Source organism: Colossoma macropomum, unplaced genomic scaffold, assembly GCF_904425465.1.
Source record: "Colossoma macropomum unplaced genomic scaffold, Colossoma_macropomum, whole genome shotgun sequence".
In the NCBI taxonomy this organism is placed as follows: domain Eukaryota; kingdom Metazoa; phylum Chordata; class Actinopteri; order Characiformes; family Serrasalmidae; genus Colossoma; species Colossoma macropomum.
Genome location: NW_023494791.1, coordinates 27123456 through 27149109, shown reverse-complemented (window position 1 = coordinate 27149109; position 25654 = coordinate 27123456). Strand labels below are relative to the sequence as shown.

The following is a 25654-nucleotide window of genomic DNA, read 5'->3' as shown; positions in this document are numbered from 1 at the left end:
AAGGTAATTGCCCCCTTAGCTACTAAATCAATCAGTTAAGTAAATTCAGTTCACTATTGGGTTCAATTTTGCTAGCCACAAACCAGTCAGACCTGTCAAATCTAAACACAACTTAAATAGAACCTGTCTGGCAATGTGAGTGCATGATTCTACATTTTAAAGAAATTCAAATACATATGCGAAACAAAGTAATTGAAATCTACCAGTCTGGAAAGGGTTACAAAGCCATTGCTGAGGCTCTGGGACTCCAGCGAACCACAGTGAGAGCCATTATCCACAAATTTAGAAACATTGGAACAGTGTTGAACTTGCCCAGGAGTGGCCGGCCTACCAAGGGCGCCAAGAGCGCTCTGACGACTCATCTAGGAGGTCACAAAACAACCCACACCAACATCTAAAGATTTGCAGGTCTCGCTTGCCTCCGTTAAGGTCAGTGTACATGATTCCACAATAAGAAAGACACTGGGCAAAAATGGCATCCATCATTTTCAATTCCTATGCATGCAAAGCCCAGCACTACTGTACTTACTTCATTTCGGTTATGCTTGCACTGAAAAGATAACTGGCCAGCTTTTTGCCAGATCAGTCGTTGAGCTCAATATAAATCTATTTTACTTTTGCAAATAATGAACAATATTTGTCAAGTTTAAATTTACGTTTTGTTAAATGTGTAGTATAATGAGGAGTATTTGTTTGTTGGAGTTCATCCAAAATTCAGACATCCCCTGAGAGTAGATTAGAAGTTATTATTACTATGTTTTCTTTTGATAGTACAAATAGATGTAGTATAGTTTATGTTCATTTAGTAATGATTCTGTATAAGTTTTAAAGAAGAAAGAAACAGAGAATAACCTTACCATTGCTTCTAGTTACAATGCACAGCTTGTCTAAGACTATAATGTAGTAATAATCGTTTAATCTATATATTATTTAATGTTATATTAATACATAATATATTGTAAACTATATATAATGTATAATTAATGGTAATGAATGTGCAATTAACTATAAATATATTCCAAGAGACATATTTTTATACATACCACAGAATACGTAGGCTGTTAATTACTTAAGTACGTCATTTAGTACATCTTTCTGGAAGCATCTGCACTTGTTATGTTTCTCCAGTTTTTTCAATAAGAGTTTCCCCTTAATCACCTGTCTGTAGCTCTAGTGCAAATTCACCAAACACATCTTGGCTGATTGACTACATTTGGGGTAAGAGAAAATGCTTGGATTTTGGTCAAACCATCACCTTTAATGCATAATACCAGGTATTTATTGAATAGTAAATGCTGTTTGAAATTAAACACACCCACTGATGCTTGTGTAAAAAGTATACAAATTAAAACCTTATAGCCATGTGTATAGTTGTCATTCATACCGATGAACAATGTGCAATCTACCTCCCCAGCTTCAGGCAGAACTGGGCTGTAGACCGCCTAGGGAAGTGGCAGGAGCTGGAGTATGCTAGCCCTGTGTATCCAGCCTTTGCCTGTGGCTCTGGATATGTGGTGTCCAGGGACTTGGTTGTGTGGCTGGCCAGCAATGCAGAAAAGCTGAAAGCTTACCAGGTGCTCTCCGTTCTCTAAATTCACACAATTACTTTAGGGTACACCGGTTATCTACACTTGTGTAGTATTCTGTAGTTTACTGCCTACCTATGAGTTTACAGTAATTGTGTTTTAAACCTAAATAATAATTTTCACTGGAAAATAAATATAGCCAATATGACATCTTATGAAATTTGCATGTTTAATAAAGGGATACATTATGTAGGGTGTTCACAGTAGCATGAATTATTATAATTATATACCTGTGTTAATGATGCACCAAAATCATAATTCCTAGCCAAAACTGAAATCGTAATTCTGGACACACTGGGTCAAAAAGCCAAAAATCGAAAAAAACAATGCATCGAAGGCAATGAATTCCATCATTTTTTGTTTGTTAATCTTTTGTCATTTCAAGCTATGAATGATGCTTTTGAGGTTTTACTGTATTCTGCGTATAGAGTGAGATGGTGTGTTTTCAAGTGGTAATAAACATATAGTGGAGAACAGCTTGGGCATTATATCCCCTGTTGATTCTCAGCATGAACAGTGATTACAAATCAGTGGTCTAATGCCTTACTGAGAAACGGAAATACCGGAAAATGTTGACCTGCTGCCACTCAAACTACCTGAACACATCTGCACTGACCAGCACAAAAACAAAGAAAACAATCACCTTTTTTTAATCACTGTTTTCTTTATTTTCTTTTTTGTGATTAATTTTTTATTATTTTCCATTTAAAGAATAACAACCCCCTCCATTCCAGCCCCGACCCACACACACACACGGGACTTACAAAGGAAAAAAACATAACTACAACATAGGACACATGAAAATTAAGTTACATTGTTCACAACTTCAACACAGCATATAGTTAAGCAAGCACAAGGGTCCCGATTTTAGAGATTACGTGAATCCATGTATGAAGAGTTGTAGGGGCAGCATTGTTAATTCTTGCAGATGCAGTTCCAGATATAGGATATCCAGTAAGGTATGGAGCCAGGTTGTGAGGGGGTAGCCAGGGCTGGACAATAATTATTTTGCTGCCATTAAGCCAGCCAGCCATATTTTCCTGGAACTTTCCATAATGGGGAACTTGGAGTTATCATTCAGTAAATGAAGTTCAGGGTCCGTGAGGAAGTATGTCTTGGTCAGAGAAGAGAGAGAATCAACCTCCTCCCAAAGAGCATAAACTTTTGGGGTGTCCCACATAATGTGCTCCCCAGATTCCCATGTGGACAGAAGGTACAGAAGGGGTGACGGCTTAAACCTATCAAGTGTCTTACCCTGGGTGTCAGATAAGCCCTGTGGCATATTTTAAGATGGATGAATTAATGATTGGGGTTATGTAATGCCCTAAAAACGTTAGCCCATGCAATTTCCCAGTTTACCTGCCTTCCCCTCTGTTGCATAACTCTATCCCATTCCACTATTTCTCATTTTCATTGCCATTACAGTTATTTGTAAGGGCTTGTTGTAGGACTGTTTAATCTTTTGTTCTCTTTCAGCTGAAAAGCGAAAGTGTCATTTAAAAGCCATTCCAATCGAAAATGTTTTATGGCTGCAATATCGGTGCATCCCTAACGTGTATTAACATTAAATTAATTTATCTAAATCAGCTATCACTTCTTAAATAGAACATAATCATGCATGCATAGTCGCTAAGTTTATTTACACCTTAAAGTGGCATTCCACCACTTTCTCAAAATGTCTACATAATTAAATGATTAAGACAAAGTCATTCTGAGTGACTTGCATTGTAGAGTAACTTACCAAGTCAGAACTGTTCACAGTGGTGGTGATAGGAACCACATGTCCGAGGAGTTTAATTCCTTTAACTCATCTGCATCCCATAAATTCCTACATACGTTGGTTATGAACATGCTGCCTAATGTCTGAGGCATTGTTTTAAAATAGTTTTGGCTGAAAATGTGCCTTTTAAATCCATTCGTGGTGGAGTGGTTTGTGCATTTTTTTTTTCTTTTCAGATATGCCATTATTCTCCTTTTATCATATTACACAGAAAAACACATTTAGTTTCTCTACAGTGCACTATTTACATCAGAACGCTCTGAATGACTTTGTCTCAGTGACGGAATTATGTATACACACACACATATGTATAAAGCATGAATCATACATTTGAATTGTGGAAGTATCGTGGTAGACACAAGTCGTATATGTTTAAAAGATATTGTTTACTGGTAGTCTGCTTCGGTGGTTGTGGGTTTAACTTGGTGGCTGTGTGCTGTTTTATAGGGTGAGGATGTGAGCATGGGAATATGGATGGCTGCAGTGGGGCCTAATAAATATCAGGTAAAAAAGTGAATATGTTTTTACAATGAAAAACAGTGCAAGATTTAAAGGACTGGAAACTGGTGCTAACTAAAATGGATGATATTTTGACAAATGTTCAAATTTCAGCACAGTAATATTTTCCTTCCTTCTGAAAATTTTATATTTTCAGGAATTGTGTGATTATATTCAAACATATGCTTCAGCACAACATGTATTGTGCACTAAGGAGTGCCTAAATAACCTGTGATCTTTTACACTGCCCCAAACCACCTGTAATCTTTGACAGCATACTTAACACGAGTTGCCTACAGTCAATCAGACTGGCTTATATTGCATATTCATAAATTGTAAAATCAACTTGCCCTCTCACACTCCGCACTCACCATATTACTTGATGTAGCTAGTCTGAGATCGGTGCCATTTTCAAATGCTCAGTTTTGTAGTGCAAGAAGGAGTATGGTTACTCTCTTCATTCAATTCCAAATAATGAGACCAAAGCAAAATAGCTCATCATATTTCTTTTTGTGGTTGCCGTGACACCTAGTACAAGCATTTGTACGGCTTGGGTTTTGCCAGCTGACTTTTAACTGAAAGGGACAGCTTTCTTGACACCTAATTTTACAGCAGGCAATGTGGAGGAGAATGCAGTGGCTAAATTATTCATAATGCCTGGCTCACAGAGGTGCAAGTTAACTAGTTAACACAAGTGTAGAATCTCACCCTAAGTAGTACCACTTAGATGCTGCTACAAGGTTCAGATTCAGTTTATGTTCTCAATCGTTTTATTCAGGCTCAAACATGCAAGGTTGGGTTAGTGTGAGGCAGTTTCCAGCATGTGCAATACTAGAAGTTAATAAGGAAAACCTGGGCTTTTGTGTTTTAGTGTAGAGTCTGTAAATGAAGAGGTTATAATGAATATACAATATGCTGGGGTCCACACCCACATGACAGAATGGTAAAAGGCAAAAAAAGAAGAGAAAAGGGGAAATACAAAACACAAATTTTAAGGCTAATTTTGGGGAAACATTTTTAAGGCAACCGAATTATATACATACATACATACATACATCATCTAAACCGCTTATCCTTCTGGGTCGCGGTGGGGCACTGGAGCCTATACCAGCTGTCATTGGGCGGAAGGCAGGATACACCCTGGACAGGTCGCCAGTCCATCGCAGGGCAGACATACACATTCACACCTAGGGGCAATTTTAGCACGTCCAATTGGCCTGACTGCATGTCTTTGGACTGTGGGAGGAAACCGGAGTACCCGGAGGAAACCCACGCAGACACGGGGAGAACATGCAAACTCTACACAGAAATGACCCTGGTCGCCCGGCCGGGAATCGAACCCAGGCCATTCTTGCTGTGAGATGACAGCGCTACCCACTGCGCCGCCCTTTGAATTATATAATTTTTTTAATAGAAATATTTACTTTTTTAATCTTTATTTAATGAGAAAATCAGAAAGTGTCCAAACTTACAGATGTAAACAAGAATAATAGACGCAAGGTAAGTAAGATTGACAACAACGAGAACAGTTCTTGCCGTCTGAACAGACTCTTTGCGTTGTCCCATTTCAGTTCACTTTATGCAATTATAAAACTCCAACAACTGTATACATTTTGACAGGGAGTGATCAGATAGAAGAGTATACAGCATAAATGGGAGAAACAGGACCACAAAACAGACGGGATTAATTATTGGATACTTCCTTAAAATGTGGTTGTAAGGGTTTTACAAAAGCAATCCATTTTGACCCGAACTTAACAAATTTGGTCATTTGTAGGTGGAGTGAAAATGTGTTCTTTTTCCAAAATATATGTTTCATTTACTATGTCTATCCAATCTTTTATTGAAGGAGAGTCAGGAAGGTACCAGCGCCGAGTTATATTTTTTTACAGGCAAAAATACCCAAATAGGTATTTACCAGATTCTTCAAAATATAAATCAAAGTTTCCCAAGTATAGTACCTCAAATTGGAAACGCATTTCAACATTAAATATATCCATCAATGCAGTCTGTACTTCCATCCAGAAATGCTTTATTATTGGACATTCCCAAAATATATGCCAATGGTTGGGTGCCTGATTCCCACATAGTCTCCAGCATTCAGCTACATGCCCCGTAAAATGTACTCTGTTCTGGAGTAATAAAAAAACGAATAAGACTCTTCCATCCAAACTCCCGCTATACATGTGAATTGGTGTACTTCCATTGTGAGTCACATAATTTTGACCACTCCTCATTTGAAATTACAAAGCTGCCTTCCTTTTCCCATTTGTTTTTAATGTATTGTGTAGAATTAGATTTTCTTTTTAATTTTATGATCAAAATAGTGATGTATCTGGAGGTCTCTATAAAAAATCTTGTTTTTCCAGAGCATACGTTTCTCTCAAGATTTGGAAATCTTTTAACTGCCCGTGTTACTCCTTTAGCTGTCCAAGTTTTAAGTCTGTAATCCCTTACATTAGGTTTAAAGTCTACATCATAGGCACACCATCTAAATATTCATATTATGTCATTGAATTTATATTCCTCCTTAACTGTACTCCAAATTTTTAGTTGAAACTTCCAGGGGTTTTGCACTCTGTCCACAAATGTTCTGAAGTCTTTATCACCTAGTACTGCGTGTATTGGAGGACCCCTCTTTATTAACAATTCAATATCTTTCCATCTGGCATGAAAATCCGGGTTGCACAAATTTATCAAGGATCTGATCTGAGCTGTAGTAGAAGTAATCTTTAAGACTGGGGAGGGCTGTTCCCCCTTCTTCCTTTAAAAGTTGTCAAGTTTTAAATCTAACCCTGGGTCTCCTCCCCTGCCATATAAATCATGAAATCATTTTATTCCATTCTGAAAATTGTTTTGAACAAACTTCTACCGGACGAGTCTGAAACAAATAAAGGAATCGAGGGAGAATATTCATCTTTACAGAATCTACTCTATGACTAAGACTCAAAAAAGAGTTCTATCTCTGTATATCTGCTTTTATTTTTGTCAGAAGGGGGCCATAGTTGATCTCCGCCAGTGTGGATATATTCTTCGGTAAATATACTGTATTTCAATGAATTTTGATTCCATTTCAGAGTAAATCTGTCTAATAATGCACACCCTTGTCTTGTACCCCGTTTCAACTGGACAGTATCGGTGAGATACCCATTTATCTTTGTTCGTGCTGTTGGGTTATCTCTGAACCCACTTTCCCTGTGTCATTCTCTTGCAAAAACATTTTTATTTCTTGTGCTACTTGTTTCTTAAATTGTAGATTATTTAAAATACTTAAATTTAACCTCCACAATGTATTTCCGGGAATTCTATGAATTTGTATATCCAACGAAATAGGTGCATGATCCGATAAATCAATTCTTCCTATATCACATCATCATATTTTGTATCGATCCCTGTTAAATATAAAAATTAATCAATTTTAGAATAAACATCATGTTGGGGAGTAATATGTATAATCACGATTTACTTGGTTAAAATCTCTCCAGAGATCCACTATGCCAACTCCAGTATAAGTAGGTAATTTTTTTTTTTTTTTTGCAGTGTTGTCACAGAAGATTCTTTAGGAGAATCTAGCCTTGGACTAAGACAATGCATTCTCCCCCACAAATAAGAATACTCTCTGCTCCTTCCATTAAATCAAACAATTTCCAATAGAAAACAAAATCACTACCTGGAAAGGCATAAAAGTTCAATAATGTTATTGAATTACCCTCTAACTTCTGCTTCAAGCTGAAAACTAAACTTGAATAATCAAAAACTGATAAGAATTCAAATTGGTGAAGTGACTTATGTGTTCCTGTGGACTTTACATGCTGGGTAAAGGGTCTGGAACTTGATTTACTTTTGTTTCTGAATCTTCTTTGCTTCGGTGTACTCGCCTTGTTTCTTAAGCACAGCAGTGGGGAAATCATGATGCACATAAAAGCGGACATTGTTGTAAAAGACTCCTCTTTCCTGCCAGGCTCTGCGGAGCACCTCTTCTTTAGTTCTATAGCTTGAAAATTTTACAACGATGGACCGTGGTTTCCCCTGTGAATTGGTTGGTTTTGGGGCCAGAGCTCTATGAGCTCTCTTGATTCTCAGTTGTTCATGTAAAAACCCAGTGTACTCTTCAGTAAATTCTCCAGAAGGCCGATCATATCCTTTCCCTCTGCTTCTTCGGGTATACTGTAAATCGCTGATTGTCTCTGCGAGATCAGCTTTCTTGATCAGTTAGCTTCACTTCCATGTCTGCTTGACGTTGTAGAAGGCACTTAAGTAGCCTTGCTGCTGCCTGGAGCTTCGTTTCTGCCTCATCAGTCCGCTCTTCTGCTTGTTCTAGGCAGATGTTCATTCTGCTCAGTTCTTGTTTGATGTCAGTTAGTTGTTGCTTGTTTACACATCTGAAATCCTTGAGCTCATTCAGTATACTCCGGAGGCTAACCTCTGGTTCATCTTCACCATTTTGTTCTTGGCCCGGCGAGCTGCCCCTTTATTCTTCATTGAGAAATTCACTTTAAATTTTGTATTCATTGTTTCGTTGGGGGTTGCTTAACCAAAATATTGGGAGGAGTGGCAAATTAAGCTGCCTTTCTGAACCGTGGCAGAACCGAAAGTGAAAAATTTACTGAAATTTGATAGTTGTTAAAGAACATGCAGCTATCAGCGATCATCATTGTAATTCATTGCATTACTAGTGTTTATATTCATTAGTATCAAGGTAAAAACAGTATGAATCCAATGGATTTTACGGCAGCATACCTTTTAAGCAATTAAAGGTTGGGTTAGTGTGAGGCAAGACCAATTAAGGTTAAGACCAGAGCCTGACCAGTATTTTTGTCAATATTGATTAGCCCACAGTTTCGTCTGACAACATGGCCAAAAACTGTTTATTGCCATTTCCTAGTTCCAGTTTCCCAAATATTTTAGCTAGCAAGTGATCTACGCTGTGTTATTCCTCGTAGTAAACATTAAACTAATAGTGCGTTCCATTCCTTAGGCAGCTGCCTAACTAGTCACTGCCTTCAAAGGCACCTCTCTTGTTGGGCAGCATTGAAACCAAAAAGGAACCTTAGTAGGCATCACATTCGGGACAGCACTTCAGAACCATCCTACATCATAAGTTTCACTGCGTTGTTCACGTTTCATCTGTTTACTCGCAGTCTCTCATTAGCTTACACTTACCTCTGACTGTAAAGGTGGATCATCTCAGTGTAAAAGGACAGGCTGCTTTGAGTCGTAGCTGTTGTTATATACTTGACTCGATGCCAGAGATAAATTCAGATAATCATGACTACTAGTTTGTGAATCCGTTTAATTCATTCACTGTTCTCATCTACCTTAATGAACCTATTTTATTTCTAACACACAAAGGATAAAAACTACGCATAATTCCATACAAAATGCACTCAGAAAAAAAGGAATGCACACAATCTGTTAAACTGGTTACTACGCTTTTTATTTCATGCATTCTCATCTTATGAGCTCCTACTCTGAAACTTTGCCATCAGCATTCACTTAACACTGTTGTGACTGTGATAAGCACACCAATACAAGACAAGCAGAGCAGACAAAACAAGCATTTGTGGTATTGATTTTTGTCCAGTAAGTTACCGTATTTTTTTTTGGTCAAGGAGAACATCAGTCTGCAGCGCTGGTTCCGCAGTGTTTTCCCCCATATACGTTGGGCAAGTGAGCTACTTTCAGTCGTTCAGTGCAGTTTTCTCCCTGAAATAATCATTCAAACTGAAGCGATGGAACTCTCTGCCGGTAAACAGTATTGTGGGATTGCCTTCGCTGAGAAGGATACCTGCATTGCTGGCTTCAGATTTGGACAAAATAAGGAATCTTAGAAGTCAGCTGCCTTATGCTGCCTTCCGAGTGGGACAGTCTTCGTCTCAGGAGCCTGCAAATGCTGCTTTAAAATGTTGCCTTAAAATGTTGCCTACTTAGACAGCTGTCTCCCGATTGGAACGCACTACAAGTCTCCTCGTTATTCACCTTCATTGCTGCAATATTTTTATTTCACAAGTTTTTATCTACATTAACGTTAGAGTTGACGCTGGAAATCGTGTCTGCAGTATCTGGAAATTTTAAAAGGTAGAGAAAGGAAAACAAAAATCTCAAGTGAAACCACCCAATTGCAATATAAATACATGTAATGTCATTACGCTAGTAGTGGACTGTGCTGTCAGAGTTACCTAAAAACAGTAAAAATGGACTGTTAAAACAGAAGTTAGGACACTGCTGGGGTTGTCTTAAAGTTAGGATGGTATTTAGGAAGTTTTGTCTAGTTAGCAAGTTAGGATGTAATACTGTTTTTATATCTAGAGTTATGATAAAATTATGAAATCAAGAACTGTTGTTTTGTAATAGCTGCTGTCCTAAATTCAGTCCTAACTGAAGTTGTCTTGGTGACTAAACAGATGAGATGATTTCAGAGTTAGGATGTTTCTGTAATTCGGCCCCAAACCTCAACATCACTGGATTACTTGGTTCATGAAGATTGCTGCTTCTAAAACTAAATTTTGGATATGTGGAAAAAATATCCCTGCAGATTCCAAATGCATACAAGAAATATCAATGCGATGTTATAATTAATACCACATTTATTAAGGAAATAAAAATGTGTTACCATTTTACTTCAGATGTTATTTTTTTCAAAGACTTTTATATCCAAAATCGTTACAAATGGATATACAGCATTTTGTATTTAAATTCTTCATATAATGTAGTAGATAATTCACGTCCTTCACCAGGTTTTGACTGAATTTTCTTTGATTTTCTTTGAATACTCTTTCAACAGTCACATATTATTCCGCTTGGGGGAGGTTTCCAAAGCACTGATGTTACAAAGCGTTTTTCTGCACATTGCTTGCAATTACAAATTTCCACCAGAGAGGTCTCTGAATCCCCAAACCTTATTTAGTGTAGCTTTAAGGTAACAAAAAAACTTTGAATTTATCTATCACAAGTAGTAATACCTTTCTTGTAATCTGATATCTTGTATTCTGAAAACTTGTGTTGTAATATGTTGTATTGTGTTGCTTGTGGACAGGACGCAGGCTGGTTGTGTGAGAAGGAATGCTATGTGGACATGCTGTCGTCACCTCAGCATACAGTAGAGGAGCTGCATTCTCTTTGGGACCAAAAAAGAGCTTGTGGGGACCCATGTGGTTGTGCTTGGAGCCAGCACTGAAACCTTTAAGAGCCCCTGAGATCTACATCCATCACCTCATTAGGGTCGTGTCCATCTCACTGACAAACACAATTTTTTTAGTACTGTAAAAACTTCAGTCAGAATGTTTAGGTTCTTAATTGAGTTTTTTAAACACTTGTTGGTGTCTTTGATTTGAGTGCTTGTTTTGATGCAGCACTGAATCAGATGCTGTTAGAAAGTGACGTGACATGCAAAAGAGAAACATTTTGCTCCAAGGGCACTTTTTGGTGTAAAATGCACACAGGGTGTTGTTGATTCATCCTTTGAAAGCTAAGCTCTCTAGCTCTCTCAGCAAACACATGCTTTCTAGATGTACCACCAAATGTCTAGCTCTCTGTGAAAACAAGGGTTTGTGCCATTATGGAGCACAATAAAAGATTGGACGAAAAGTTAATCTTTCTCAATGTTTGTTCATGAAAAAGAGTTTTATGCTAATATAAATCCAGGCCCTTTACACTATGACCATGTTAAGTGCAGATACTTATACTAAAACACCAAAAAGCTTTCATAGTTTGCATTGTCTTTTTGTATAGCTGTGGCTCCTTCCAGAGCGCTATTGGAACAGCATCAGCAATTGTTACAGATCTATACTGTGCAGAATTACAGATATTTAATTCTAATCAATAAAGCTTTCTTTTTCTTAGGTGAGTCAGTGCCGAAGTGTCATATAAAATAAAATCCCCAAGCCATGTTAAGTATCAAAATGTCCAAAATATGTTCCAAATATAAATAATGAGAGTTAAGAGTTAATATTACTACTATTATTAGTACTGTTTGCTGATTTTGCTGATATATTTTTAGCTTTTGGAATTGCTCTTTTGCCTCTGAGATTTTTCTTTTGCTTTTTACCTTTGGCACTTTTTAACAGTGGGCAGGTCTTGAAAGAAGGCTTTCACTGTCACTCTATTGGTCAACTTCTCAATAATTCTTCTTCTTCTTCTTCTTCTTCATCATAATAATAATAATAATAATAATAATAATAATGTTGGGTTGTTAAAGCCACCATAAGGTGGCAGTGAATTTATGTTTGTGATTTAAGGTGGCAGTGCATTTAAAGTGGCAGTGAAAGGAAGTGTAAGTGATCTTAGGTATTGTTTTGACCCGGTCTCGGTCAGGCCGTAACAATCTGAAGAGAGTGAGAATTAAATGTGATGTGGGAGAGGAGACGAAGCACCAGATGTAACTTAAGTTCAAGACTGTATTATGTGACTTATTAGAAGAATACAAACGTCAGGAATGGCCCAGGCCAAAACAACAAACAACCCCACACTAACTTTACAACACAACTACCTACCCTACATACAAACAAAAACAAATAAAAGACAGTATACTAACCTACCTCCCTGACTAACCATACACACAGACAAACCCGTTCCCAAACAAAATGGCAGCCACTCCCTACAGCCAGTTCACATTGACTATTTACAAATATATACAAGATATATACAGTTATTAGGGTCAGGCTAAATCGTAGTCAAAACAAAGCAGGGTCAAAAGCAAGCAAAACAGGCAAGAGTTTACAAAGTGTACACAAAATAAGCAGCAGTACAATGAGGAAGTCTCCTGGTGAACCAAGCCATCCAGGCCTCTTTAAGCAGGTGGGAGGAGATGAAACCATGGAATGGATCAGCAGGGTCCGGGAGCGGAAAGGGTGAAGTTACGGGATGGAATCTGCAATGAATACAAAACACACAAGACCAGGCAAACACACAAGGCATAACAGTATCAGTGAATTTAAGGTTGCAGTGAATTTTAGGCAAATTGTTTCTTGGTCCTAAAACAATCTGTGGAGTCTGTAGGTAAATAATTATCAAATAAAAATCTTGACTTTATTGCAAAGAATGTCCATGAGACTTCAATGAATCTGTTTAGCCTGGCTTTAACTGACTTAAGGGGCTATACATTTTCTAGTTTTCAAGTGATTGTGATAAAACTTGTACAATGTACATTACCATTGTCTGAGGAAGCATGCAAAGTTTCATTTAAATTGATCACCATGAGCCCCTAGTGCATATTTATTAAAATGTCATTATATCCTTCTATGACTGAAATAAAAGATAATGGTTTCAAATTACTCTGAATCAGGAATGGTAATATCTTCTCTGGCCACCAGAGGGAGCATCAGCATTAAATGCAAATTATGATTTCAAACATACTTACAGTTGTAGGCTTTGCAATATCTATCTCAAGGTCAATAATTACTTCCTTTGTGGATTTGTACTGCACCATCTCAAACTTGGTCTCAAGGTCAATTATTATTTAAAAAATCTGATGTTATGAATCAATTATTTTGGCCTGGCCTATTCTGTCACAATGGACCATAAATCTGTCAGTGGTGCTCTGACTGTGACCAAATGTTTTATGTACATTGACAGTATTCAGCTGAGGAAACATATGACATTGGGCTCGTTCAAGAAACTGGTGGTGATAGGAACCAGATGTCTGAAGAGTTTAATGCCTCTTAAAGCTCCCTCACATAAAGGTATTTCATGACATGGTTATGAATACGTTGCCTTGTTTTACATTGACATTGACATTTGTTTTAATCCTTTCATAGTGGAGGAATACAAGGGCGTTATGGGGCAAAACAGTCCCCAAAGAAAACATATTTTTTTCAGATTACCATCATAATCATTGCATATAAAACTCCAAAGACACATGTAGGTTCACTGGTGGTTTTGGAGAGTAAATAAGTACAAAAATTAAAAGGCTATGTTTGTATTGTAGCCATCGTGACTCTTGGTTCCTATCACCGCCACTGTACAGAAATGAGTAAGTTTCTCTCAAACAGTGCATTTCACATCAAACCAGCGTGAATGTTTGAGATGTAAACAAAGTCATTTATTCATGTAGAATTTGTGGAGTTCCCCTTTATGGCAGCTTTATCTTGCAGCTATATTGTCAACAGACATTCAGATGCATATCATCTTGTAAAAAAGATACTGTTTTATCTCTGACATGCCCTAGTTAGTTGACCCAAGCAAAACTGCTATGGCTGTAGCATAGCTAGCTTGATACTTCACGAGACAAATCAACTATACTCTGAAGCCAACGTGGCGCCATATATTAGAGATATGAAATTGCATTGTCGATGTCACATTCATTTCTTAAAAAAATGTCCTTTTGCACAATTTAAGTTGCTGATATTTCGTTGCTAATTTCACTTAACGTTAACTTAGCTATTAGCTAACCTAACATCGCACTTCATACAGATTAAGTTTAAAGTAAATGGATAATGTTAGCACTACCAACATGTAGTGGACATATCACCTAGTTTCTTAAGCAAAGCAAAACAGTTAAAGATGTTAAGCTTGACTATTAAAATATTATTGTAATGTAACTGTCGCCATTCCTCTTTGTCCTCCATCTTTGTCTTCTGAAGAAGGGCTTTTCATACTGTGCCAGTGTGTCAGCCACACAACCAGGAGCCATCAGCCAATAGCATTCGTGGACAGTAACGGGCCATGAGTCCGCCCCCAAACTGTCAAAACCACCACTTTGCCCACCCCCAAACTGTCAAAGCTATGCCCAAGTCAAAACTGGAACGCATTTGTTTATGCTTCTACTTTGTCCTAAAATGTTGTGTGGTTTCTTGTTGCTCCCTTCCAATAAATTGTTTCAAAAATGGTAGCTGAGAACATCTGCAGTTGAAGACTAGGGTCGTGGGTTCGAATCCCCGTATTGGGCGTTAAATGGAGATGTATAAATTGTAGTGGACATATCACCTAGTTTCTTAAGCAAAGCAATTTTTTGCTGCCCTTTGCGACCAGAAGCCACCACATAAGCCTCTTGGTCATTGTCCTCATGGTGCTTGGATCCTGATGATTGCCACTTGCAATCTTTTACTGCCCTAAAACTGACTGTGGAGAAGACACTGCAAGTCATCCAAACACCATATCTGGAGGGTAGGTGTAGTATTCCCCCACTACTCAGGCAAGCAATGACCTTGAGTGGCCTGATGGTAGTGCTATAGTGCAACATTTCATGTTTTGGCCCATGTCTCTTGAACTGTTAGGCCTTCAGTCAGAATTCTTGTTTCTGCATAATCCTTGGTTTATTCTACATAAAAGCCCCCCTGAATGTATTTTGCTTTGCCCCCATATTTTCTATCATAATTGGCAAAATTTGTGTCATTTACAATTTTCTGCTAGGTTTTTGAAGCTATCCACATGGTATTAGTCTCAAACTGTTTAGGTGATTCTTGACACGAAGAATTGTTGAAAAGCATTGAATATTTATAAACAGTATGGCCATCACGTGCCAATTAAGCTTCCTGGGTTTAGTTTATTTCACTTAATTGGCTACAAATCAGGATTGCTTTGGCCAACCCTCATGAAACTTAATAGCCATTTACCCCACATGATTCTGTGGAAGCCCACCAAGTTTGATAATGATTACTCAATAGGGGTGCAATAACAACCAAAAATCTGTTTCTTGGCAACTGCTTGGCCAATTGAGCCGAAACTTTGCCTGCTGCATCATTGGTCCACTGTATAAAGACGTTGTTAAAGACAACTCAATCATTGGACAAATATGGCCACCCTTGGCCACTAAACATGCATTTGGAGGGCTTAGAATTGACCAATTATCACACAAATTGAATGTTGTGTCCACAAAGGAAATCTCTAATAGCCTATTAAGTTCGACCTCAATTGGCTATATAACAAACTACAAAAAGTCCTACAACTGTTATCTTATGTAAAAATAAATCATTTCACATCATGCCATAATCTGAGTCTGGCATTTTATAAAATACAATTCTACTCATATTCTTTAAAGTTCTTCTGCAATTGTTCAATGTTTGAAAAAATGAGCTTTTTTAACTACTTTGTAAATTTTTGTCAAATTCTTTCAAAATCAGTTAAGCACAGACTTATTATTTAGTCTTTTATTTTGAAAATAGTTCAGTAACTACAATGCATTATTATGTAACTGCAATGACTTGTTTGTAACTGAATTGCTTTATACTTAAGGAGTCTGAGAGGTTAAAATGTTTGCCATTATTCTCTTCTCTTTCTCTCTCTTTCTCTCTGAGTTGAAATAAAATTGTTTTCTAAGTACTGACCTGTCAATCATTTACTTAAGTATATGCATTTAGCCTTTAAGTTAAATGGAAATGAAAGATCAATTTACATATATTTTTGCGCATAACTGATGTCAACACGCAAGTAAGACTAGATTTCAATGTTTACAGAACATCTAAAAGACGGTTCAGATTTCCAAAGAACGCAGGGCCTTCATGAAAGGTTATGAACAATCTTTTACAGATGAATAGTTAAAGATGGATCAAAACTGAGATGTCAAATTTGAATTTGGAAAAGTGGCTGTGGAGCTACATTTTAGACTGATCCGATAAAAAAATGGCTGCTTATTTTCCCGACCCTAATCAATACATCCGATATTATATCGACCAAGCCGGAGCGGGCACAGAAGGTTTCCGCGAAGCGCCCGCTCAACAGGGAAGAGGGATCGGCAACGTTTTTCGGGAATTGTTTAGACTGGCTGTGCCTCTGCTAAAATCGGGGTTCAACTTGGTCAGTCCGCAAAAGATGTGGTTTCTGCAGTAGCCGGCAACTTATTGAAATGTGTCAGAAACACGGCAGGAGGGGGAAGGCCTGCTGGTTCTGAGCCACGGAAACCGGTGCATGCACCCGCCAGGGCGACGCAGTTCCCCACCTTTTAAAAATAAAAATGTTTTTTAAAAAGGTCTCAGCCCGAAAAACAAGTTGGCGGGTGCGCTCGTCCACGTCTCTCATTTAAGAAATAATAAGAAAAAAGAGCAAGCAGAAAACCAAAGCGAGCCCTGACATATTTTAAAGATGTCTCTCATACACAGCGCCTCAGCAGAATGCATTAAGTCCGAGCTGGATTTATTTACGCTGCCTATGACGCAACACAGTATCAAGTCCTACAAATATGCTGAAACACCTCCGATCACGGCTATTACCGATAACGGACCCCTTGATTTTTTTATAACGGGGTCGGGTGGACCTACGTGGATTTGAATCGTTCGCTTTTGTACCTCACATGTAAAGTTACCAACGCGGACGGAACCGATCTGGTGGCCGGTGCGGCACTAGGTTTGATGAATTACCCAGTGGCTACTCTTTTTAGCCAAGTCGACCTGTCCTTCGGCGATAAGCTCTTTTCTCAAAGCAGTTCGACGTACGCCTACAGAGCTATCATGGAATGTTTGCTTAACTATTCCGAATCTACTCTGAATTCACAATTTTCAGCGGGTCTATTTCGCAAAGACACAGTGGGGATGAAATGATCTTTACCGGAACAACAGAGGCTAAAGGTGACGAAGCGCTTATTGTGAAAGGAGCTGAACGTTTGAATTGATGGAGTATTTGCATAATGACTGGATTTCAAGAAAAGCTTCTTTTAAATTCTGTGCACGTGAGAATAAAATTATTTTGTAATAAAAACGAGTTTGTTTTAATATCATCGGATCCAAGCCCGGGCTATAAATTTCACATTTTGTCAGCGCTCATGTACGTGAAAAGGATACATTTATCACTGGGCCACGCGTCAGCCTTACTAAAGTCTAATGCCAAGTACCCTTGGAGAGAGTAGTTAAAGTAGCTAAAGCTAAAGCTACCCCATGCCAGCACCGCTCATCTCCCATTCACATGTCCAACAGGTTTGCCCCACTCAGTAAGACACCCTCTGAGACGCCTGTTGAAACATTATAGGTGATTATATTTTACGGCACGTAAAAAATAGCTTCTCCCTTAGGGGCGCCTGTAGCAGTTAGCTATATACTGGGAGCCAGGGCGCCGGACATTAGAGGGAACCTGAAGCTGCTAGCTAGCCATAGATATTCGAGGATAGTCATTCATGTAGGTACTAATGACGTTCGTCTGCGGCAGTCAGAAATAACTAAAGATAACATTAAAGAGTTGTGTAAATTAGCCCAGACGATGTCCGATGCCGTAATATGCTCTCACCCCATTCCAGTTCGACGTGGCACCGAAATCTACAGCAGGTTATGGTCGCTGAACTGCTGGTTGTCCAAGTGGTGCTCAGAAAACAATGTGGGATTTGTAGATAATTGGTCTACTTTTGAGGGCAAGCCTGGTCTTTTGAGTCGGGACAGTATCCACCCCTCGCAGGAGGCTGCTGTTCTCATTTCAAGTAACGTAGCTCGTACTCTCTCAGATAGCCGTCAATGTAGGACAGTTAGTCGCTGACAAACCAGGGCCGAGGCCAGGCAGCAGACAAACAGGCTAAACCGACCGTCTGTGAGCTGCCTTGAGACACCACATAGGTTCCACCCAATTGAGACTGTGTCTGTTCCCTGAATAAAACAAAGCATCAAAAATTCTCGAAAGGTTTGCTCTAGTAACTTGATTAATATCAGACCAATTATACCAGTTTGCAGTGACAGCACCTTTGGTCTAAAACTAGTACTGCTTAACATAAGATCTCTTACATCTAAAGCAGTCGTTGTAAATGAAATTATTACCGATCATGATTTTGATGCTCTGTGCCTCACAGAAACGTGGATTAGACCTAATGAATACTTCAGTCTAAATGAAGCCATCCCCACAGGCTACAGTTATGCACATAGCCCTTGTTTATGCGGCCAGGGTGGAGGTATAGCAACCATCCATACTAAAGCTTTAGGCATGAGCCAGAAAGTAGGATACAAATTCTCTTCTTTTGAAGTTCTTTTTCTTAATATAAGTGATCGAGGAACAAATAAGAATTCCTTTTCACTAATTACAATCTATAGGCCGCCATGGCCATATTCTCAGGTCTAACAGGAATTCTCAGACTTTCTATCAAGTTTAATAATATTTTGAAATAAAGTAATAATTGTTGGAGATTTTAATATCCACTTTGACAAAGCTCAAGAAGCACTAAGTAAGGCATTGATATCCATCTTAGACTCTGTAGGTTTCACTCAAAATATAAAGGGGTCCACTCATTATTGCAGCCACACTTTAGACTTAATTCTGACCTTTGGTGTAAACATAGATAACTTAGCCATTCTCCCCAAGAGCACAGCAGTCTCAGATCATTACCTAATTTCATATTAAATTCGCTTTAGTGGTAATGTCATCACCATGCTATCGTGTTAAGCGGACTATAACTTCCTCCACAGCTGGTAGCTTTATCAGAAACCTTCCACAATTATCAGCTTCTATCAGCTGTCCATCTAATCTTACCAAATTAGATATTATGACCAAGTGCTTAGAGGATACTTTTCGATCTACTCTAGATAATGTGGCTCCATTAAAAAGTAAAATAATAAGGCAGAGAAAGCTTGCCCCATGGTATAATGATCATCCCCGAGCTTTAAAACTGTCAGACAACTAGAGCGAAAATGGCACCTGACTACACTAGAAGTGTTCCAGTCCACCTGGAGGAAGAGCCTTATAGAATATAGAAGAGCACCTACTGCAGCACGCTCAGACTATCTCTCCTCTCTCATAGAAAACAATAAGAATAATCTTAGATTATTATTTAGCACAATTTTTAAAATAACTAAGAATCAAACAGTTACTGAACCCTGGATGCCATTAGCCTATAGCAGCAATGATTTTTTGAATTTCTTTAGTGATAAAATTGAAAAAATTAGGCAGAAAATTCAGAATGCACAGTTAAACTCTACAAACTTGCTGCCTTGTAATGCCAGTCTAGATCTTGAGAATATTGTAACTACTGCAGAGAGGGTGGGATCGTTTACCTTACTTCAACAAAATGAACTAGTTAAAATTGTTTCCTCTGCAAAATCTTCTACGTATGTTAGATCCAATTCCTACAGGTTTACTCAAGGAAATTTTGCCAGAAATAACCAAGCCTATTCTGTCAATAATAAATTCCTCTCTTAGCCTTGGCTATATTCCAAAAACTCTTAAATTAGCAGTAATTAGACCTCTGATTAAGAAAGCTAACTTTGATCCCTGCGAACTATCAAATTGTAGACCTATATTGAATCTCCCCTTTATATCAAAGATCTTGGAAAAAGTTGTGGCAAAACAAGTAAGTTCCTATTTGCATAGGAACCATATACATGAAAAATTTCATTCTGGTTTTAGGCCACATCATAGTACAGAGACAGCACTAGTGAAAATTGTAAACAATCTTTTATTATTCTCTGACCAAGGAAATGTGTCTTTGCTAGTCCTCCTTGATCTTAGTGATTTGACACGACCACTCTATATTACTAGATAGACTAGAAAACCTTGTAGGGGTAACAGTAATAGCTCTTTCCTAGTTCAGATCTTACCTGATCGCTATCAGTGCCCCACTGGGCACCATTATCAGTAAACACGGCATCAATTTTCACTGCTATGCTGATGACACACAGTTATATATATCAAGCAAACCAGATGATAAAATTCTACTCGGCAAGATCGAGGACTGCATAAAAGACTTAAAAGACTGGATGTCGAGTAACTTTCTCCTACTTAACTCAGATAAAACAGAGGTTCTGCTTCTTGGTCCAAAAGCTGCTAGAAACAAACTGTCAAATTTAACACTTAAACTTAGTAGTTTCTCAGTTACGTCAGGTGCATCTGTAAAAAATCTTGGTGTCACGATAGATCCCGATCTGTCCTTTGACGCACATATAACGAATTTTACTAGAATAGCCTCCCTGCATCTCCGCAATATTGCTAAATTAAGAATTGCATTATCTCTACAGGATGCAGAAAAGCTAGTTCATGCATTTATTACCTCAAGGCTAGATTACTGTAATGCCCTGCTGGATGTTCCAGCAAAAGCCTTAACAAGCTTCAGTTAGTCCAGAACGCTGCAGCCAGAGTCCTCACAAGAACCAGAAAGTTTGACCATATCAGCCCAGTTTTATCAAACCTACACTGGTTGGCAGTTAAATTTCACATTGATTGCAAAATTCTTTTACTGACATATAAAGCTCTAAATGGACTTGCCCCTCAGTACCTGAGTGAACTGCTCTCATACTATGAACGGTGGAGCAGAGGGGTGCTGACATCTCAGGGAGCCCTCCTGTCTCTGTTACCTTTCTGGTTTCTCCCTTTTAGTTAGGCTGTAATAACTGGACCTGCCGGAGTCTGTGCTGTACTCTGTTAACCCTGTAGTCTGTGATCAGTCACTCTTTACAGAACTAACTCTGTGCGTTTTCCTTTTCTTTGCCGAGTTGAACAGCTGCCCATCCTGTGCGGTCTGATGCTTCTTCTGCCTTGATCAGGTGCCCACTGCTCGCCAGCCTTTGGGACCGGTTTGACCACCATTGAACTTCATGCTGTACAACGCTGTGCAAACCTCGCCCTCATGAACTGACTCTCCTGATGTTGCTGCTGCTGCTGCTGCATAAACTAAAACTAATCTGATTAAACATTGCTCCGCCTGTTTTCCCCGTTTTGTAGTATAATATTTTATACTAATGCTGTTTGCTATCCGGTGTCGACCAGAAGAGGATGGGTTCCCCTTTTGAGTCTTGGTTCCTGTCAAGGATTCTTCCTCTTGCTCTTAGGGAGTTTTTCCTTGCCACTGTCGCCTTTGGCTTGCTCATGGGGGCTTGGACCCGGATTTTTCTGTAAAGCTGCTTTGTGACAACACCTGTTGTAAAAAGTGCTATATAAAGAAACTTTGACTTGAAACGTGAAAGTGTTCAGCGTATGTGATTATGGACTATTTTTTAAAAAATGAACACTAGACAGATGGCTAAAGCCATGCGTTGCACCAAATCCACCTAGCAAATAATCTCTGGCTGCCGGATCCGGCCCAGAACCAACATTGCTCGCCGGCCCGAAGTGGCCCAGATGCCTGCAGCCGAATGCGAGCCAACTATAGGCCATAACTGAGCTAGAACTTGCAGAGGCACCATCATTTTGCCTGTGTCTTTCCCAGAAGACAGCCGACAGTGCCATAAATTAGACAACCAGAACTAGGCCAGACGAACGTAAATCTTAATACGTAGATTAAGCTTGTGTTAAAATACAAATAACATTCATAATAATTACCAAATAAATTGAAGTCTCTTAAATTTACATGCCAATAGTGAATTAGTGAATGCCATCTATAGATTACATATTAAAAAAAACTTTTAAAGCCACAAAATATGTGTTGACCACTAGAATCAATAACAATGTCCTAAAACAGAAAAAACACTGATGAAAGTGTTAGATATTTTAAGTTATGATCACAAATGTACATTCTTAATTCATACAAATTTAGCTTGTTTGAATTAAAATTGACATTTATAAACACTTAAACAACTGTGAATTTATTGAAATTGGTAACTTTTATACAGACCTCCATAAAATAAGCAAATAAATGAATCCCATTCCAGTGCCAACTAGAACCATCTCTTGATGAATCTTTCAACGTTTCCATCAGTGGCTTTGCTACACATGAAGTTCCTCAGTACAGCAACTGTTCAGGGAGAGAAAAAAGGATAAATCCTCGTTAACATCTGGAACTTTTTGGTGTATTGGAAAATGTGGAAACCGTTTATACAGAAATTATGTCCAGAGATTTTAAAAAGCACTATGAGACAACTGGTCACATTGTTTTTCTTTTTGCCAAAAACAGCTCAAAATTGATGCCAGGCTGCTTTTTGCCAATGCCTAGCCAACACTTAAACATGTTCATAACCCTCATATCTGTAATATTAAACAAGTTGAGACTCAAAATACAAGAATAAAAACAGACAATTTCTCTCCAAAATCTCAAACACATTCACAATTTAACTTACTTTACTGAAATCTGACTTATTATATATCAGGTAGTACCATTTTTTAAAAATCATATAGTTGTCATGTGCGAGCCATTTTCTTCATTGTATTTTTTGTCTATGGTCCAAAAAGGTATCTTTTTGTAAATGCTATATATTTTAATAAATAATTCATGTTCTATTCACTGGGTGGTGGACCATTCTCAGCAAACAGTAACAGCGTAGTGTGTGTGAAGCTTATACAACTATCAGGCACAGCGGCATTGCTGAGGTGTCACTGAGACCAAGTCTAGGCTGATACCTGTCCAGTACCTTAAAATATCTAGCCAATGGTGGTCTTGTGATCAGAAACTGCTAAACTATAGTTTCTAACTGTACAGCCACACACTGTACACACCAACAATGCAGGTGTGTAATCAGTGGCCAGTAAGTGTATATTGTGTAAAACCTCCAGAAACCCTGCATTTCCATCACTCTTCATGCTGTTGTTTTCAAATCTGTCCCCTCAGCCAGTCCTAGTTTGTAATCTGCAAGATAATTTAAATAACTCACAATTATGGAAGCATGGGGAAAGAAGTCCCCAGGTCAAGATGCCAACCCCCTTATTTTCTCACCTGATGAAATGATGGGCCAAATCTAATCTTGATGGTAATCTTAAACGGTGGTGCAGTGGGTAGCGCTGTTGCCTCACAGCAAGAATGGCCTGGGTTCGATTACCGGCCGGGTGGCCAGGGTCGTTTCTGTGTGGAGTTTGCATGTTCTCCCCGTGTCTGCGTGGGTTTCCTCCGGGTACTCCCACAGTCCAAAAACATGCAGTCAGGCTGACTGGACACGCTAAATTGCCCATGTGTGTGACTGTGTATGTCTGTCTGTCTGCCCTGCGATGGACCAGCGACCTGTCCAGGGTGTATCCTGCCTTCCGCCCAATGACAGCTGGGATAGGCTCCAGCACCCCACCGCGACCCAGAAGGATAAGCGGTTTAGATGATGTATGTATGTTATTGTAATAATTGCAATTAAAGTAAAAAGAATTTCTGACAAGAATTACTTATTTTGAAGATAAGACTTTTTAAAGTCATTGGTATCTTGTGACCTACTTTGAAGAATAAAGTTTGGTTTTAGATTTCTCCTAGTTGTCCTCAACCATTACATGGATTTATTAAATTCCATCAATACACCTTGTTTATTTAACATAATAAAGTATTGATTAGATAAACCAGGTATTGGATGATAAAAGTAATTGAGGGCTTCCTTGAGGAGAGGTCTAGAAATGGTTAAATGAACACACTGACATACGTAAAAACACTACTTATTAACATTTGTATTTATTGTAAAATAAGTGTTTGCTGAGCAAATTAATGTTCACTCCCCAAATAAATAGCTTTTTAAATAAAATATACTGCAAACACAGTGTCCACCTACCACATACATGAGAGCAGCAGAAAAATGCACGTGAGAGAGTGCCCTTCCATAAGAGAAATCTAAAATAAAAAAACATATACCCACATTCCAAAACCAACTAATCACCTTTGATTAACATACACCCTGATTATTCTGACACGATTAGTTTTACTAGGAGGTGTGGGGAAATGTAATTTTACCACAGGATGTCTAATGTTTATGACCGATTCATACTCAATAAGAAATCTTATAAATCAGTATATCAGTAATCTGTTTAAAGTGCGGAGGTAAGAACGGTACTCGAATTAACCAGTATGTTCACACCAAAAAGGCAGTACATTCGGCTGCTCACAGGTAGAAAACATGTCCACATATTAAATTTAATCATAATTCATCTACCGACATTTATATCCACCTAGCTGTTTTAAGTGAAAGCAGTGTGTTATTAGTTGGATTAGTTTTACCTGGCAAGGTGCTGTAATGATTATGATGAAATCTGTACTTTAACCCAATTTAAATGTCCATTAATCCATGTCCATAGTTTTTGCAAGTGTGAAGTAATAATTCCAGAGTGAATTACATTTTATAATTCTAGCTCTTTTGGAAATAAAAGTCCTGTTTTAATCCACCTCACGATAATGTAATAAAATCTGCTAACAGACATCGGCACCTCTGTTTTTAGGTGACTGGGAGACAATGCTTACCATTAAAGTGGAGATCTTAGCACAGTTCCTTTATCCTCAAGTTCAAGCAGGACTACTGATCTACAGCATTTTTGGTGATTGACTAAATAGAGAGATAATGAAATTAAATATCTGAAGGGTCCTCTCATAAGACAGCAATATTTCTGTCCTATTGGGACACATTTGTCAAGCTAAATAAGCCCACATTACTTGCCTAATGCTATACTATTTGGTATTAACTGGAAGTTAGTTTTTGTTGGTTGTTGTTTAATTTTAGCTTTAAAGACCGTTACACACCGAACGCAACGCCAAGGAACGGCTCGAAAATGTAAAATAATCAGACACGATTTCTTCCGCACTGGACGCAATGCAATTATTTATGCAAAGTTTGTTGGAATTTCGGCATAGAAGCGAACAAACGAGCCGAATGTGGAGTGACAGATTTCCTTTGCTCCTCAAACATCGGGGAACCATGACACTGCGGACTGCTGTTCATTCTGGAAAAGTGAAAGGAGCACGGAGAGTTTAACCACCTCATTCCGCAGCTGGACTTTTATATGAGATTCACATACAGCAGGATATGTGTAACTCAGTTTGAGCTGCTTTTGCTAACACCATCCGTGAGGAAGCGGAGAGCGAACACTGGTCACACAGTTCTGTTTGCTGGTCGTCGCGCTTCCAACACCAGAGACCAGGGTGAACTCAAAGTTTGCCAAACGTTTGCTGAACAAAGTCATTTTTCGCCATCCGAAAAAATGCGCTTGATGTGAAAGAGATCATCATTTACACAGATGCTTGATCGCGCTCGGTGTGTAAAGGCATCATGCTGAAGTGAAC

General features: G+C 38.5%; 1 protein-coding gene across 9 annotated transcripts in view; it reads left to right on the top strand.

The window, feature by feature from the left end:
• Nucleotides 1-11456, top strand: part of b3galnt2 (beta-1,3-N-acetylgalactosaminyltransferase 2) — a 30079-nt gene extending 18623 nt beyond the window's left edge. For 4 of the 9 annotated variants that reach the window (XM_036574711.1, XM_036574705.1, XM_036574706.1 and 1 more), the window contains 5 exons: nt 1415-1574; nt 3814-3870; nt 6857-6900; nt 10649-10783; nt 10901-11456. In XM_036574711.1, the coding sequence (XP_036430604.1) occupies nt 1415-1574; nt 3814-3870; nt 6857-6900; nt 10649-10783; nt 10901-10967 (463 nt within the window). In that variant the 3' untranslated portion in view covers nt 10968-11456. The remainder of the gene's footprint in view (nt 1-1414; nt 1575-3813; nt 3871-6856; nt 6901-10648; nt 10784-10900) is intronic. The other 5 variants (XM_036574707.1, XM_036574709.1, XM_036574708.1 and 2 more) reach the window with 4 other exon arrangements.
• The last annotated feature ends 14198 nt before the right edge of the window (nt 11457-25654 follow it).